This window comes from Sphaeramia orbicularis, chromosome 6 (assembly GCF_902148855.1).
Source record: "Sphaeramia orbicularis chromosome 6, fSphaOr1.1, whole genome shotgun sequence".
NCBI lineage: Eukaryota > Metazoa > Chordata > Actinopteri > Kurtiformes > Apogonidae > Sphaeramia > Sphaeramia orbicularis.
Genome location: NC_043962.1, coordinates 10,988,870 through 11,006,369, shown reverse-complemented (window position 1 = coordinate 11,006,369; position 17,500 = coordinate 10,988,870). Strand labels below are relative to the sequence as shown.

The 17,500-nt window shown below is 35.6% G+C and overlaps 1 protein-coding gene across 1 annotated transcript in view; it reads left to right on the top strand.

The window, feature by feature from the left end:
• Positions 1–17,500, top strand: part of LOC115420571 (protein-methionine sulfoxide oxidase mical2b-like) — a 323,437-nt gene that overhangs the window by 112,308 nt on the left and 193,629 nt on the right. Inside the window, 4 exon segments of the mRNA XM_030135922.1 lie at positions 2,758–2,957; positions 10,696–10,781; positions 11,164–11,232; positions 13,050–13,178. Coding sequence (XP_029991782.1) covers positions 2,758–2,957; positions 10,696–10,781; positions 11,164–11,232; positions 13,050–13,178 — 484 coding nt within the window.

Sequence of the window (17,500 nt, the reverse complement as noted above, 5' to 3'; positions counted from 1 at the left end):
GCACCAAGTGTGCCTTTTTTGCACACTTGTGGAATAATGGCAAAAAAATTTTCATACAGTTTGTTTTTAATTCTTTTACACTTTTTTCTCTTTCATCAACTTGAGCTGTAAATAAAAATACCCAATACTCAATAATTGTCACATTTTTTAACCCTTTAAATGCTGTGTTTGTAATGTAAACAAACCATTTTTTTGGATGCAAAAAACACAAAAAAAAATTATTATTTTTTCAACATACTACATAAAAAGTGGATTACATATTATTTGATTTTTGCAGCCTGGCATATGTCAATGATTAACAGCAGCATTGGTTAATTTACATGATTATTTTTGGTGCTAGGTCAATTGCTTAAAAATACTAGCATCTGTCACCAAGTGTGCATAAAATGCACACCTATAAATAAAACTATTAACCCTTTCATGCACGAATTATGAGAACCTTAATCAAGATTTTTTTCCTGAGTGTTTTTATTCCTCTTTAGGCATGAAAAAAACAATGCAATTGAAATTTTTTTTATGAAAAATAAATTTAAAAAAAATAAAATAAAATAATAATAATAATAATAATAATAATAATAATAATAATAATAATAATAATTAAAATAAATAAATAAATAGTAATAATAATAATAATAAAAATTCTTAGGAACCTACTTTTCATAAGGTTGCAAAAATGTCCACTCAGCTGGACACCATACATTTAATTTTTGAAGCGAAGAAACATGCATTTACTGATAATTGCGTGAAAACTATAAGTATTACACTCAGGGGAGATCTAAACAATGTTACCAATCCATGTCAGAAACAATATGTAATGTCTTAAAACTTTAATAAAGATATGTGTAAAAAAAAAACAAAACAAAAACAAAATCCATGAATATACAAGAGAACAGCTGTAGAATAAGTGTCCACTGTAGTGACCAGTATACATGAAAGGGTTAAATATTACATATTAATTTATTTTTATGCTCTAATTTGATTTTATTTTTGTAAATCCAGGTCAGCCCTAATCATACATATCAAATGGAAGAAATAGTGCGTTTTAGGCACACTTGGGAGACAAATGCTAGTCTGGTAATTTTCTTTTGTTTACAATGTGCACATTTTAGTTGGTGGCCAGAATGTTAACCCTTTCATGCATGAATTATTAGAACCTTAATCAAGATTTTTTTTTTCCTGAGTGTTTTTATTCCTCTTTAGGCATGAAAAAAAAACAATGTGATTGAATTTTTTTTTTTTTTTTTAAATCAACCTGTTTTTCATGGAGTTACAAAAATGTCCACTCAGCTACACCATGAATTTTATTCTTGAAGCAAAGAAACATGTATTTAAAACCCAATATCATAAAGTGATATGAAAACAGCGAAATGAAACCATGTTTAATGCAACTAATCTGATGTTTTTTCAAATTTTAACATATTCCAATACTAGTTATTACTCACTTCATGGAGGTAATATGCAACAAATAAATATTAACAATTGATTTCCACTCAAGAACCAACCAAGAACAGCAAAGTTACAGTAATGGTATGAACTGCAGTTTATGAGATGATCCATAAGGGTCCACTGTGTTGGTTGATATGGAACTAAAACAACAAAACCCATGAATATACAAGAGTAAAGCTGTAGAGTAACTGTCCACTGGAGTGACCACTATGCGTGAAAGATCATGCAAAAATGAACAACTTTTGAATTCTAACCTTATTTAACCCATAAAGACCCAAACAGCCACTGGCAACTCAAATCATCTACTGATATAAAATGTATTATATCTGTTGATCCACTAATCCTATCAATACATGTAAGTAAATGATGTAAAACACAGTTATTCATCTTTTCATGGTCATCAGATATAACCCATTTGGAAGTTCAGAGGCTCCGTAGTTACCATGGAAACACTGTCATCTTCTACAATATTGATTCACCAGTAAAACCCATGTACTTCAATAAACAACAGTTGCTGGAGATGCTCATTTTTACATTCAGTTAATGATAGGCTTTACTAGAAAAGTCACTTTTTCTTAGGTTTTCTCTGTTTTTGATATAAAAACCCCAAATGTAATATCAGAATGGTGTTTAAAGTACATGATCAATGAATTAAATATAGGAAAATATCTGATTTTCACTGAAAAAGTGCAAAATACAGAGGATAATATTGTGATAAATGGTGATAAATCACTTAAGAAAGGTTAGATAGAAAGAAATATTCATTTGGGAACTGACACAAAAGTAGCACTGGGTCTTTATGGGTTAAATTGTGAAAAATAATATGAAGTTTTTTAAAACGAAATGCAAAGTGTGCCTAAAAGGCACACCCGGATACCGGAGGGTTTTAATTGTGCTGACAAATAAACAAATAATACATAAATGAAAGAAAGAAATATATACATAAACAACAGTGTACATATGGTGTCAGTTAATAACCCGATTTAACCAGTTTATCTGGATATGTAGCACCAAAACGTCTACTTTTCCTACACCTTCATTCCTCCTAAACTTTGTTCTGTTCTTACGTACTGAACCTTTATTTAAAAATAAAAAAAAATCATGCTCAAAATTCAGTTTTAAGTGTGTTTTTTGTTGCAGACAGTGACAGGACATGCTGTAATGCGTCTCTTTGTTCCTATTACATAACTGTCTTTCCTTGCAGCCATTTCTTAGAATAAATCGGAGTACGTTCCACAATAGAAACCTAAGCTCCTACCTCACATATGTACATCTGCCGCTCCACCTCTGACTCTTTATCTTCTCTCTCAGTGACTTCGACTCGCTCAATGAGGAGGACGTGGCGGGGAACAATCAGCTGGCGTTCGACGTGGCTGAGCGGGAGTTCGGCATCCAACCGGTGACGACGGGGAAGGAGATGGCGTCGGAGGCGGAGCCAGACAAACTGCTGATGGTCCTTTACCTGTCCAAGTTCTACGAGGCCTTCAGGAACTCACCGCTGAACAACAACGGTCAGCCTCAGTTCAGTTTGTGTCGCAGAGAAACACAAACTGGTCAATAAGTTGAACTGTCAAACTCATATAGGTTATATCTGATTCCGCTGAAAAGCTGAGAAACTGCACTTTATCTGAATTATTTACATGTATCAATAGTACTAGCGGCATTGTACGATAGTGCCCTCCCGTGCTGCAACATCGGGACAAACATCCGGACGCGCGTCAGACACTGAACGTCCATTATAGTAAGATTATTTAAAAGTTATTTGATATTTTAGATCAGTAGATGCTTTTGGTCGCCTGTACTTGTTTAGGTTTTTGCATTTTAATTAAGTTTCCTCTTTTTCCAACCTTTCCCAAGTGATTTATGGGCATTTTTTTATTTTATCCATATTTCAATGAAAGTCAGGTATTTTTCTATTTTTAATTCACTGATCATGTAGATGTTCGTAAATTTCCAGAGGAATTTCAGAGATTATTATATCAGAACAGAAAAAAGTGACTTTTTCAGCAAAATCTATCATTAACTGAACATAAACCCAGTGTGTCCATCCACTGTCATTGATCCAACTCCATGGGTTTTACTGGTGAATCAGTGTTGTAGAAGATGACGGTGTTTCCATGGTAACTACGGAGCCTCTGAACGTCCAAATGGGTCATATCTGATGACCACGAAAAGATGAATAACTGTATTTTACACCAATTATTTACATGTATTAATAGTATTATTTAAAAGTTATTTGATATTTTAGATCAGTAGATGCTTTTGGTCGCCTGTAGCTGTTTAGGTTTTTGCATTTTAAATAAGTGTCCTCTTTTTCCTACGTGATTTATGAGCGTTTCTTATTTTATCCTCGACATATTTCAGTGAAAGTCAGGTATTTTTCTATTTTTAATTCACTGATCATGTAGATGTTCATAAAAGCCCAGTGTAATTTCAGAGATTGTTATATCAGAACAGAAAAAGTGACTTTTTCAGCAAAATCTATCATTAACTGAACATAAAAGAAGCATCTACATCCACTGTCATTTGTCAGACTAGATGGATTTTATTGGTGAATCAATATTGTAGAAGATGACGGTGTTTCCATGGTAACTACGGAGCCTTTGAATGTCCAGATGGGTCATATCTGATGACTATGAAAAGATGACAAACTGTATTTTATCTCAGTTATTTACATGTATTAATAGTATTATTTAAAAGTTATTTGATATTTTAGATCAGTAGATGCTTTTGGTCGCCTGTAGCTGTTTAGGTTTTTGCATTTTAAATAAGTTTCCTCTTTTTCCAACCTTTCCCAAGTGATTTATGGGCATTTATTATTTTATCCTCTACGTAAGTGATTTATCACCATTTATTATAATATGATCCTCTGCATTTTTCACTTTTCACTGTAAATCAAGTATTTTCCTATATTTAATTTCCCACATTTAACACTTTCAGTGCCATGGGCCGATTAAATCGGCTTTACGAAAACAACCTGTAAAGTGCCACGGGCCGATCAGATCGGCTTTGGAGAACACGCCACATTTGTGTACAAACAAACCATCCACCCCCATTTCTTTCTCACATTTCGATGACGTTCTTTCTGTGTCCCCCTTTTGAGACCAAGCAGACGGGAATTTGAGGTCACGCGACCGAATAATATTTTTATATCTTTTTAATGTTTCTTATTCTCCGGTGTTTCATCAGAGGGAGCCCTCCATGCCGGGGGGCGGCTGTGGACTCCGGGGGCTGTGGCGCCTTCTCTCACTGGGGTCTGCTCCTTTCTGGTGGGTGGGGGTCCCAGTTGGCCCTCTCCCACTAGTTGGGATGCGGGGCTGTGTTGCTGGTGCCTGGTCGCCGGGGTCGGCGGCTGCCTCCTGGTGCGGATGGCTCCCTGAGACAGCGCCTCCTAAATTGATGTTTTACTTTTACTTGTACATTTTTGTTCTGGTCTACCCGTGCTCAGTCAGTCTTCTTAAGTATGTGTGAGCTTGTGGGTTTGCATGTATATGTGTGTGTGTGTGTGTGTGTGTGTGTGTGTGTGTGTGCGGGTGAGTGGGTGGGTGTGGGTGGGGGGCGGTACTGATTTTTAAACTGATATGTAAAGCACTTTGTGCTACAGTTTTTAATGTATGAAAAGTGCTATATAAATAAAGATTATTATTATTATTATTATTATTATTATTATAAATTATGCAAATTATGATCAATAATGAATCGGCTGCGTCCGGTGCATTTTGAATCTAATCAGCAATCGGTCGGATGTTACCGAGCGGTTTTCTGCAGGATTCTTCAAATATTATAAAAACGACGCGAAATACTGAAAAACGGCCAAATTCTGTGGCACTTTTAAGGCTTATTAGCCCCTTAACTGTCTGGCACTTAAAGAGTTAAGTTAGATGTTCATGAAATCTCTAAGCAAATTCAAAGGTTATTCTATCAAAACAGAGAAAACTGAAGAAAAGATCATTTTTTCAGTCAAATCTATCATTTACTGACCATAAGCCCAGTGTGTCCATCCGCTGTCATTGATCCAACTCCATGGGTTTTACTGGTGAATCAGTGTTGTAGAAGATGATGGTGTTTCCATGGTAACTACACAGCCTCTGAACGTCCAAATGGGTCATATCTGATGATGATGAAAAGATGACAAACTGTATTTTACACCAATTATTAACATGTATTGATAGGATTAGAGGATCAAAAGTTATTAAATATTTTAGATCAGTGGATGCTTTTGGTTGCTGGCGACTGTTTAGGTTTTTGAGGATTAAGTTAGTTAATTAGTAATTTAATTGCAAATGGAAAGCCAAATAAATCCAGAAAAATAAAGTGAAAAATGAGAAAGATAAATTTGTTCTTAATACATCCAGTCACATGCTGTGTAGTCTTTGGCTGCAGACATCTGTGTATGCACAGTCTTACAGGGAAATGCTTTTTCAGTGTATGGAAAAGGAATGTATCCATACAAACAAAACAAACAGGCGTGGAAGTGTCTGCACCGCTCTATTGGATAGACTGTTTTGCCTCGACCACCAAAAAATGTGTAACACAATCCTTGACAAAGCAAAGCTGTTAAAACAGGACTTAAGTGCCTTTCCTCCCCAAAAGAAAGGGGGGGGGGGAAGTAACTAAAACAATGTCTATTTAAATACTGAATCTAATACAACTGCGGTGGAATTTAACCCATAAAAGACCCAAACATCCACCAGCGACTAAAAGCATCTACTGACATAAAAGGTTTAATACCTGCTGATCCACTAATCCTATCAATACATGTAAATAATTGGTGTAAAATACAGTTATTCAACTTTTCATGGTCATCAGATATGACCCATTTGGACGTTCAGAGGCTCTGTAGTTACCGTGGCAACACCGTCATCTTCTACAACATTGATTCACCAGTTAATGATAGATTTAACTGAAGAATGATCTTTTTCTTCAGTTTTCTCTGTGTTGATAGAATAACCTTTGAATTTACTCTGAAATTTCATGAACATCTAAATTAAATATTCGGAAACTGAAAATAGAAAAATACATGACTTACAGTGAAAAGTGAAAAATACAGAGGATCATATTATAATAAATGGTGATAAATCACTTAAGAAAGGGTAGACTTAGACAAACTTTATTGATCCACAAGGGAAAATGAAAGCACTCTTGAAAAAACGCTAGCAAAAAAAGCAGAAAAGGAAAGTAAGAAGGAAGAGATGAAAGCAATAAATAATATAAATAGAATACACTAATAAAGCAGAAAAAATACAAGATTTGCATATGTACAAATAGGAAAATGGAAGTAAATATACACTATATACATACAGGTGTGAAAGTGACTAAGATACATCTACTGATCTAAACTGTCTAATACCTGTTGATCCACCAATTCTATCAATACAAGTAAATAATTGGTGTAAAATACAGTTTATCGTCTTTTCATGGTCATCAGATATGACCCATTTGGACGTTCAGAGGCTCCGTAGTTACCATGGAAACACCGTCATCTTCTCCAACATTGATTCACCAGTAAAACCCATGGAGTTGGATCAATGACAGTGGATGGAAACACTCAGTTTATGTTCAGTTTATGATAGATTTGGTGGAAAAGTCAGTTTTTCTCAGTTTTCTCTGTTTCTGATACAGTAACTGTTCATTCATTCATTCATTTGTTTGTTTATTTCAAGCATTTACAGAATACATGCAAATTCAAAATTCCCCCCCAAAAAAATCATTCATCTGTACTCGAAAAGGAGTGAGAAGAAGAAAAACTTAACCCCTTTAGCCCTATCGGCCCACCGGCGAGCCTAAAAAATTATATTAATATTCATCTACTATAAAAATATAATAAATCAGGACAATGAATGTTTTTTTCAACTTTAGCTCAAAGTTTAGACCCTGATGTTACTAAAAGTACATCAAAAGTGTATTTTAGTGCAAACTTTGATGTTCAAACATGATTTTTAATCTTTGTGGGGTGAAATATACGCTATTAAAAAATCTCCAACACAAACAATTAATTTATGCATATCATCGTCAATCCAGCCGAAAAAAAACAGGCGAGGATAAAAAATTGTAATTTCTCTTTTAGTTTGTTACAGTTTACTCAGGCAGAGTAATAGATACAATATTTTAGACAATGGGAATAGATTCTGTGAGGTCTTTAAATGTCCACAGACACCAAGAACATCCAGATGAACCTTATTATTGTGAAGTAATTCTTCATTTACTTTGGGTATGTCTGTTTAGGCGTTTTTCCCCTGAAAATATGGTCAGGGTTAAACGGGTTAATCCCACCCCATTCTCATCATCAAATAACTGAACATAATAACATTATAAATACTCACTCCTGTCCTTTGACTTCAAGCCAGAACAATGAACAAAACAGAACAAAATCGGCTTATACCAAATTAGAATAAACTCATTTGACAGTATTTACATTGCATAACCAAAATGTGTGTTAAAAAAAAAAAAAAAGAAACAAATAGAAACAGATCGAAATTATTGTAAACTCATACATGATCAGTGAATTAAATATAGAAAAATACCTGATAAAATGCAGAATACAGAGAATAATATTAGAATAAATGGTGATAAATCAGTTAAGAACGGTTAAATGGAGACAAATATTCCTTTGGGAACTGCCCCAGAAGTAGCTCTGGGTCTTTATGGGTTCAGTAAAGCTGTGAAACAAAAGTACAACGCTGTGTCTAGTGAACTTTCTCTCGCTGTGAACTGTGGGAACAGTTGATTGAAACCACTCGGGTTCAGGGGCAGTTTTATCCAGCACAGGAGCTAAAGTTGCACGTTACACAACCGTTGTGCAGCGGTTAGCTCGGCCTCTGCCAGAGACATGACTGGTATGTACGCTATGTCTGCGAACGCCACATCCAGCCCCTCGGTCGGAGCTGTGGAGGTCCACGGCTCTGGTCCCGCCGCCGCTGCTGTAAACCATGTGACGTCCACGTAAGGCCCTCTGTGTCAGCCACTCTGCTGTCACCGTGGACCCACTCCCTCCTCTGACAGGCTGGGAAAGTGATTTAGTGGCAGTGAACCGTGCAGAGTGGGAATTTAGTGGGACTTCCCTCACACTGTCTGCAGGAGTTGGAGTGGAGGCTTTAGCTGGAACAGAGCGTCCGTAAACTCAGGCAACGGCAGATGTCACTGAACGGAACAGTCTGGGTTATTAGGAGCCGACAGTGTTGATTTTAGGGACGGAACGATATGAAAATTTCATATCACGGTTATTATGACCAAAATGATCACAATTACCATTATTATTGCGGTATTGTTGAAATTGTGCTCAAAATGTTCAAAAAGTACTAATACACACACTGAAAGAATTTAACCAAGTTGTATTTAGAAAAAAAAAACAACAACAAAAAGACAAATAAAATAATAAGCACACTGTACCTTCTGTTGCAGAAACATTCAAATATTAACCCTTAGTGGTCTGAGCCTATTTGGGCTGTTTTTCAGTACTTTTGATTTTGCCTTCATATACTATTAGGGATGTAACGATTACCAGTATAAAGATAAACCGCGGTAAAATTCCCGACGGTTAGTATTAGCGTTTAAATTCTATTTATCATCATCAACTGTGTTTGATTAGTGCACTTTGAAATTTAATACTCCAGGTTCTATCTATCTATCTATCTATCTATCTATCTATCTATCTATCTATCTATCTATCTATCTATCTATCTATCTATCTATCTATCTATCTATCTATCTATCTATCTATCTATCTATTGATCTATCGATCTATCTATCGTTCTCTCTATCGTTCTATCTATCTATCATTCTATCGTTCTATCGTTCTATCTATCTATCATTCTATCTATTGTTGATAACGTATTGATAACTTGGTTTTGGCACAAGTTGGCCAAAAAAGAAAAAGAAGAAGAAGAAAAACACATGTGTTTTAGAACATTAGACCAACACCAGTGCTGATCCAGACCCCTGTCCACATCCACATTCTCCCTCTGAACATCATTCCTTACGTTAGTACCATTACTTCATGGTACCTAACAAAGCAGGTCCACTCACTGTTCATGCAGAGGTGGACCTTACAGACCCTGGAGACCACATTGGACCTAAGATTGTCACCCCACACTGGAAAAAAATCAAAATTTTACCAAGTGTATTTTTCTCATTTCTAGTCAAAATATGTCGTCACACTTAAAACATGAACAGCACTCGGAGAGTGCAGACCTCCGCCAAGACAGATCTGCCCCCCCCCCCCCCCATCACCACCAAAATTTAATAATTTCTTCCTTGCGCCAGTATCAACATTTCCTGAAAATGTCATGAAAATCCATCCATAACTTTTTGAGTTATCTTGCTAAGAAACAAACAAACATGCACGCAAACACACAAAGCAAAGTGATGACAATACCTCCCAGCGGAGGTAATAAGACATAATCACCTAAAGAGTAACTTATGAGATATAAGAACTTATTTGTAGACAATAGATCTTGAAAATCTTATTTCAAGAAATATTAACAATTTTCACTTGTTTCATTGGCAGATGTTTTTGCTTGAATTAAGCAAAAAAAAAAAAAATGTTAAATTAAGTAAAAAAAAAAATCTGCCAATGGAACAAGTAATAATAAATTTAATAATAATAAATTTTATTTGTAATACACTTTACATTTTTTTCTAAAAACCTCAAAGTATTACAGGCAAGGTACAATACATACAGTTAAAAGAGCACAGACTTCTGCCAAGGCAGATCAGTGTCCCGGATTTGGATGAAAATTTCAGGAAATGTTGATGCTGGCACAAGGAACAAATGATTAAATTTTGGTGGTGATTTGGGGGGGTGGGGGCACTGATCTGCCTTGGCGGAGGTCTGTGCTGTCTTTTCTAGAAAAGACAGTTAAAACAGGTGAAGCATGCATGAACGTGAAGTGAAAATTATCTTGGTAAGATTTCTTGAAATAAGATTTTCCAGATCTATTGTCTAAAAATCAGTTCTTATATCTCACTGAAAAGTTCTTCTTTAGGTGATTATGTCTTATTTTAAGTGTGACAAGATACTTTGACTAGAAATGAGAAAAATACACTTGGGAAGATTTGGATTTTTGCAGTGTAGGGTCCTCACTGTAATGGTTGCTGTCACTAGCTTGTAATATATGCGGAAATGAACCAAAAATAGTCACTTGCCGGATTAAGGGTTAATGTAAAATAGATCCTATATTCTCATGTGTATGTTTTCTCTGATACAAACAGTTCAACCTGTTGAATCTAATGGCTGTGTTTCTATTCCAGTTTCCAGAGAACCAGATGAGAACAGTGAAGAATATCCATGGAAAACCAACCACAGCGTTCAACAGCCCAGGAAGAGAATCCCCAGGGTAAAATCCAACACCCACTTATGTAAAGTCCTTCTTTTCCTGATTGTTTTCTTTGTCTGTTTCACTGTGAATAAAAGAACCAGCTAATTAACTGCTGCTCTGGCTTTTCCATTCATCACCGTCACACTCTTCCAAACCCTGACGTCTTGATTAGATGAGTCAACAAAGCCCTGTTTGTAATTAACACATTATCTTATCTAGTTACCGCAGAGCCATCAGCCGACTCGGTGATTAAAAGGATCTGTGAAGTCTGCTTATCCCACAGTACTGTGTGTGATTAGCTCAAGAGTCGTATATGTGACTCTAATCAGAAACATCGTTCTCTAGTGTTAAATGTCAGGAGGACGGTCCGTGATGTTTATGTTTGTGTTTATTGTCACAGGACGACAAGAAACCGGAAGAAGACTCTGTCAACAAGAGAAGAAAAAAGGGCACCCACTACCTGTCAGAGGTACCAACACCAACAAACAATACTTTAATGGAATAGAATAGAATAGAATAGAATAGAATAGAATAGAATAGAATAGAATAGAATAGAATAGAATAGAATAGAACAATAGAATAGAATAGAACAGATTAGAATAGAATAGTAGAATAGAATAGAGTAGAACAGTAGAATAGAAAGAATAGAATAGAATAGAATAGAATAGTAGAATAGAATAGAGTAGAACAATAGAATAGAATAGAATAGAACAGATTAGAATAGAATAGTAGAATAGAGTAGAAAAATAGAATAGAATAGAACAGAACAGAATAGAATAGAATAGAATAGAACAGATTAGAATAGAGTAGAATAGAATAGAATAGCATAATAGAATAGAATAGAATAGAATAGAATAGAATAGAATAGATCTTTATTGTTACTGTCACAGGAACAATGAAAATCACTTTAGCAGCTCAGTTCAATTTAACAGCAGAACACTTAGTGCAAAAGGGACTGTATAAGAAAAATAAAATAAAATACAAATATCGCAGGGTTAAGAAAAAAGTGGACTGTGCAAGGGCTTCAGAATAAAATATTAACCCTTTCATGCATGAATTATGAGAACCTTAGTCAGTATTTTTTTTCTTGAGTGTTTTTATTCCTCTTTAGGCATGAAAAAAGCAATGCAGTTGAATTTTTTTTTTTATGAATTTAATTTTCAGAGTCACAAAAATGTTCACTCAGCTGGACACCATGTGTTTAATTTTTGAAGCAAAGAAACTTGTATTTAAAACTCATCATAAGAAAGTGATAAACTGTGTGAAAACTATGAAATAAAAACATTTTTAATGCTGCTAGTCTGATGTTTTCTCACATTTTATCCTACTCAAATACTAGTTATTACTCACTTCATGAAGATAATATCCTCCTGAGACCCAGGAAATTGACAATTTTAGCTTTTTTACACTAAAAAATTGTCTTGATTAGAAACTGCATAATGCAACAGTTTTTTCAGGTACATTTTTAAAATCTTTTTTTTTTTTTTTAATTGATTGATTTTTAAATTTAATTTAATTTAATCCTTTGCAATGGACAGCATTTAAGTTAAACTGTCAAACTTTTGTTCCCTTCAGAGGACAAAATGCATTGCTGGGTCTCAGGAGGATATGCAAAAAAAAAAAACAAAACAAACTTTTTGTTTCAGAAAACTGTTAATTACAGTCTAATAACAATTAGCAATTGATTACACTAAAACATGTTACTGCAGATCAGGTTTATCAAGAACTGCAAAGTTACAGTAATTGTATGAATTGCAGTGTTTGTGATGATGCATAAGTGTCCACTGTGTCGGCTGATATGGAACTAAAACAACAAAATCCATGAATATACAAGAGAACAGCCGTAGAGTAGCTGTCCACTGGAGTGACCACTGTGCATGAAAGGGTTAATACACACGTGCTACTGAAGTAATGCTAGAACTCCTGACAAGAACAAAATATATAGTAAGAATGTACAAAAGCTAGCTCTCTATTACAGATGATACACTACAAACAAAAAGTTAAGGATGTTTCTTTTTTTTTTTTTTGTCTTTTTTTTGTCATTTTTGCCATTTGTAAATAAAACTATGTCCGGTCGTTAAAAAAATGTGTTTCAGTTCACACACAAAAAGGTAAAAAGTGCCGTGCAAGAATCCCAACTGAAAAAAAACAGCCCAAAAATTTAAAATGTCCTTAATTTTTTGTTTGTAGTGTATGTACAATGAATAGGATATGTACAGGTAGTAGTGACTGTGCAGAGCCCAGTTCTGCTGTTACAGCCTCCTCTGTGTTCTGTCTGTGCTGCAGTTGTCCTGCCACAGTGCGCCCCCCACTGGTGAGGATGGAGAACTGCGGGAGAACAAGGTCCGCTCCATGGCCACTCAGCTGCTCGCCAAGTTTGAGGAGAACTCGTCAACTGGAAAGATTCGCACCAAGGTGAGGAAGTGTTGGATGTGAGGAGTCGACGAGAGAAAGTCCTGGAGCTGGAGGATTTAGGATTAGTTTGGATGATGTTTTACGGTACTGGTGATTTCCTTTCCTTTCCCTCATTATATTTTTCCTTTCCTTCCTCATATAGTTTTACCTTTCTTTATCCTTTCTTCCTTTCCTTTCCGCCTATAGTTTTTCCTTTCCTTTCTTTTCCTTTCCTTTCCTTTCCTCATATATTTTTCCTTTCTTTTCCTTTTCTTTCCTCTCCTTTCCTCTATATGTTTTCCTTTCCTTCCTTGTCGTCATATATCTTTCCTTTCCTTTCCTTTCCTTTCATCATGTCTTCTTTCCTTTTCCTCCTTTTCCTTCTTATCATCATCTTTCTTTCCTTTCCTTTTCCTTTCCTTTCCTTTCCTATTCTTCTTCTATTTTTCTCTTTTCTTTAATTTTTCCCCTTTCTTTTCCCTTTCATTATCCCCTGTCTTTCCTTCTTTTTCTTTACTCTCATCCTCCCTTCAGTATGATGAGGACCCATATGATCCATCCTTTTTCTTCTCCTGTTTCCACGTCCTTCTTCCTCTGTCAGAGGCTGGAGGAGATGGACTGATGATGATGAGAAGAGGAGGAGGTGAACCTCTCGCTTTGCAAAGCCCTACTAACATGTCCCCTCCTCCTGCTCAGTGTCCTCCTCCTCGGCCTACGTGGCAGGTATTCCCTCCCGTCCACACTTCCGCCATGACCACCACATAATGACTTCATTCCTTCTCACTCATCCGTTTCCTGTTTGTGTCCGTGTCTACTTCCTGTTTCTCAGCCATCCATCTACCTCCGTTTACTGGAGAACCCCACTTCTGCTGCTCAGACTCCCAGTTTCCTCTGTCGCAGTCGATCTCCTTCCCCCTCCCGCTCTACGAGCCCCTTAAGCCCACTCCGCACACCAAGTCCTAATGTCACTGAACAACATTACCCACAATTCCCTTCTCCTCACATTACACCTGGCCGTTTCTCTGCTTGTGCACCAGAGGCTTCAGGTTTAGATCGTTCTTCTGAGGAGCCAGTGCAGCAGGTGAATTACTCATTTACAGTAAATCATGCTCATGAAAGTGAACGTGCCGTGTTTAAAGTTGCTTTTCCTTCATTACCTGCTGTTCCTGCAGAGACTGTCTGCTAGAGAGTTTTCTAGAAGGACTATAAAGGAGAGAGCAGGCCTACTTTCCACCATGTTTCCTGGCAGCAGCAAACCTCCTTCTCCTCTTCCTCCTCCTGCCCCTCTGTCTCCTTTTTCTGAGATGCAGGTTGTGTATCTGAACGTCCTCTATAGACTCTATGCATTGAACAGGTTAGACTATACAGGGTGGGGAAGCAAAATTTACAATATTTTGAGGCAGGGATTGAAAGACAGTGTATGACCAGTTAGTTTATTGAAAGTCATGAGAATTTATTTGCCACAAGAAAATTGACATAATAGAAAATGTTTTTATTCTATGTGTCCTCCTTCTTTCTCAATAACTGCCTTCACACGCTTCCTGAAACTTGCGTGAGTGTTCCTCAAATATTCGGGTGACAACTTCTCCCATTCTTCTTTAATAGTATCTTTAAGAAAGTCCACATTGCTGTGTGATGTTCTATTGGTAGCGTGTTCTAAAACGCCCCAAACAGCAGAATCCAGAGGGTTTAGATCTGGGCTAGAAGGCGGCCATAAACATGATTCCCAAAAATTGCTAAAGTTGGATTTGTTGCTGTTGTCAACAAGTGTTTTGGTGTTCTTGTGTAAGATTTTAACTTCAAATCATATTTTACTGCATTTCTAACAGTCTTGTTGTCTACCTCAAGTTCAATTGCCGTTTTTCTCATGGATTTGGTTGGATCCTTTAGGATTTTGGATTTGAGAGCTTTAATAAAAGCTTTGGTACGTTTTTTGTTGCTTCCTCCACTTCCAGACTTCCTCGTAATAGTTTTGCTCATAGTCATTCTCTTCTTTCCATTATAAACAGTCTTTATGGACACTCCAACTATTTTTGAAATCTCCTTTGGTGTGACGAGTGCATTCAGCAAATCACACACTCTTTGACGTTTGCTTTCCTGATTACTCATATGGGCAAAAGTTTCTGAAAAGGTATGGATAATAGTGTTAGGTATGATTATGACATCAATATATGTCTGGTTTCAAAACAATTGACGTAGTGCCTGCTGAGAAAAATCAACTAAATGTTCATTGTAAATTTTGCTTCCCCACCCTGTAGACATTTGTAAGTTTAAAGGTTCAATATGTAAGAAGTGTGAGTGTGTTTTTAGCTGGAGTAGGTCATTTGTTGTCATTTGCTAACTCTAAAAGCTAACTAAACGTAGCTAGTGTTGCAGGATTTGAACTACAAAATGAAACTAATGTGGATATATTTGATTGTATTAGTATATTAACTCTTTCATGCATGATGTCCACATTTGTTGACACATAGTTTAACCCTTTTATGCAGAAATTTTGAGAACCTTAATCAAGATTTTTTTTTTTTTTTTTACTGAGTGTTTTTATTCCTCTGTAGGCATGAAAAAAAAACAATGTGATTGAATATTTTTTTAATGAACCCATTTTTCATGGAATTACAAACTGTCCACTCAGCTGGACATCGTGTGTTTAATTTTAGAAGCAAAGAAACATGTATTTACTGATATACTATGAGGTAAAAACATTTTTAATGCTGCTAATTTGATGTTTTCTCACATTTTAACAATACTTGCATATAGATAATATGCAAAAAAAAAAAAAACAAAAAACTGTTAATTACAGTTTAATAACAATTAGCAATTTTTTTTTTTACACTCAAACATGTCACTGCAGATCAGGTTTGTCTAAAACACCAAATTTACAGTAATGGTATGAATTACAGTGTATGGGATGATACATAAGTGTCCACTGTGTTGGCTGATATGGAACTAAAACAACAAAATCCCTGAATATACAAGAGAACCCCTTTGTACAGCTGTCCACTGTAGTGACCACTATGCATGAAAGGGTTAAAGTAAAAAAGCTAAAACTGTCCATTTCCTGGGTCTCAGGAGGATTTATCTTCATGAAATGAGTAATAACTAATATTAAAGTACGATAAAATGTGGAAAACGGTAGCGATTTAGCAATTAGCGGCATTAAAAATGCTTTTATTTCATAGTTTTCACACAGTTTATCATTTTCTGATGATGAGTTTTAAATAAATGTTTCTTTGCTTCAAAACTTAAATGCATGGTGTCCAGCTGAGTGGACATTTTTGTAACTCCATGAAAAATACGTTCATAAAAAAAAAAAAAAAAAAAAAAAAAAAAAAAAAGAAAAATCAATTGCATTGTTTTTTTCATGCGTAAAGTGGAACAAAAACACTCAAGAAAAAAATATTGACTAAGGTTCTCAATTCGTGCATGAAAGGGTTAAAATTTGTCTTGATTGGAAACTGCATCATGCAACAGTTTTTTTCAGATACATTTTTAAAAGTATTTGTATTTATTGATTGATTTTTTAAATGGAATATCCTTTGCAATGCACAGCATTTTTATTGTAAAACTGTCAAACTTTCGTCCCCTACAGAGGACAAAATGCATTGCTGGGTCTCAGGAGGATAAATAAATAAATAAATAAATAAATAAAATTGTTTGTTTATTACAGTCACACTAAAACATGTTAGCGCAGATCAGGTTTATGAAGAGCAGCAAAGTTACAGTAATTGTATGTGTTGCAGTGTTTTGGATGATGCATAAGAGTCCTGATATGGAACTAAAACAACAAAACCCATGAATTAACAATAGAACAGCTGTAGAATAGCTGTCCACTGTAGTGACCAGTATGCATGAAAGGGTTAAAAAAAAAAAAAAAAGAACAGAAATAAAATATGTACCATACCTACAGTTATCCAGGTGATGAGTGGTGATTTGGTGTTAAAGTCATGATATATTGCTCATTCTACAGGGGTTGGACAAAATAATGGAAACACCTTAAAAAAATGAACAAAATATAATTTAATATGGTGTAGGTCCACCTTTTGCGGCAATTACAGCCTCAATTCTCCGAGGTATTGATTCATACAACTTGTGAATTGTTTCCAAAGGAATTTTAAGCCATTCTTCAGTTAGAATACCCTCCAACTCTTTTAGAGACGATGGCGGTGGAAATCGACGTCTTACTTGAATCTCTAAAACTGACCATAAATGCTCAATAATGTTGAGGTCTGGGGACTGTGCCGGCCATACGAGATGCTCAACTTCATTAGAATGTTCCTCATGCCATTCTTCAACAATTCTAGCTGTATGGATTGGGGCATTATCATCTGAGGTGAAGGTGTTCC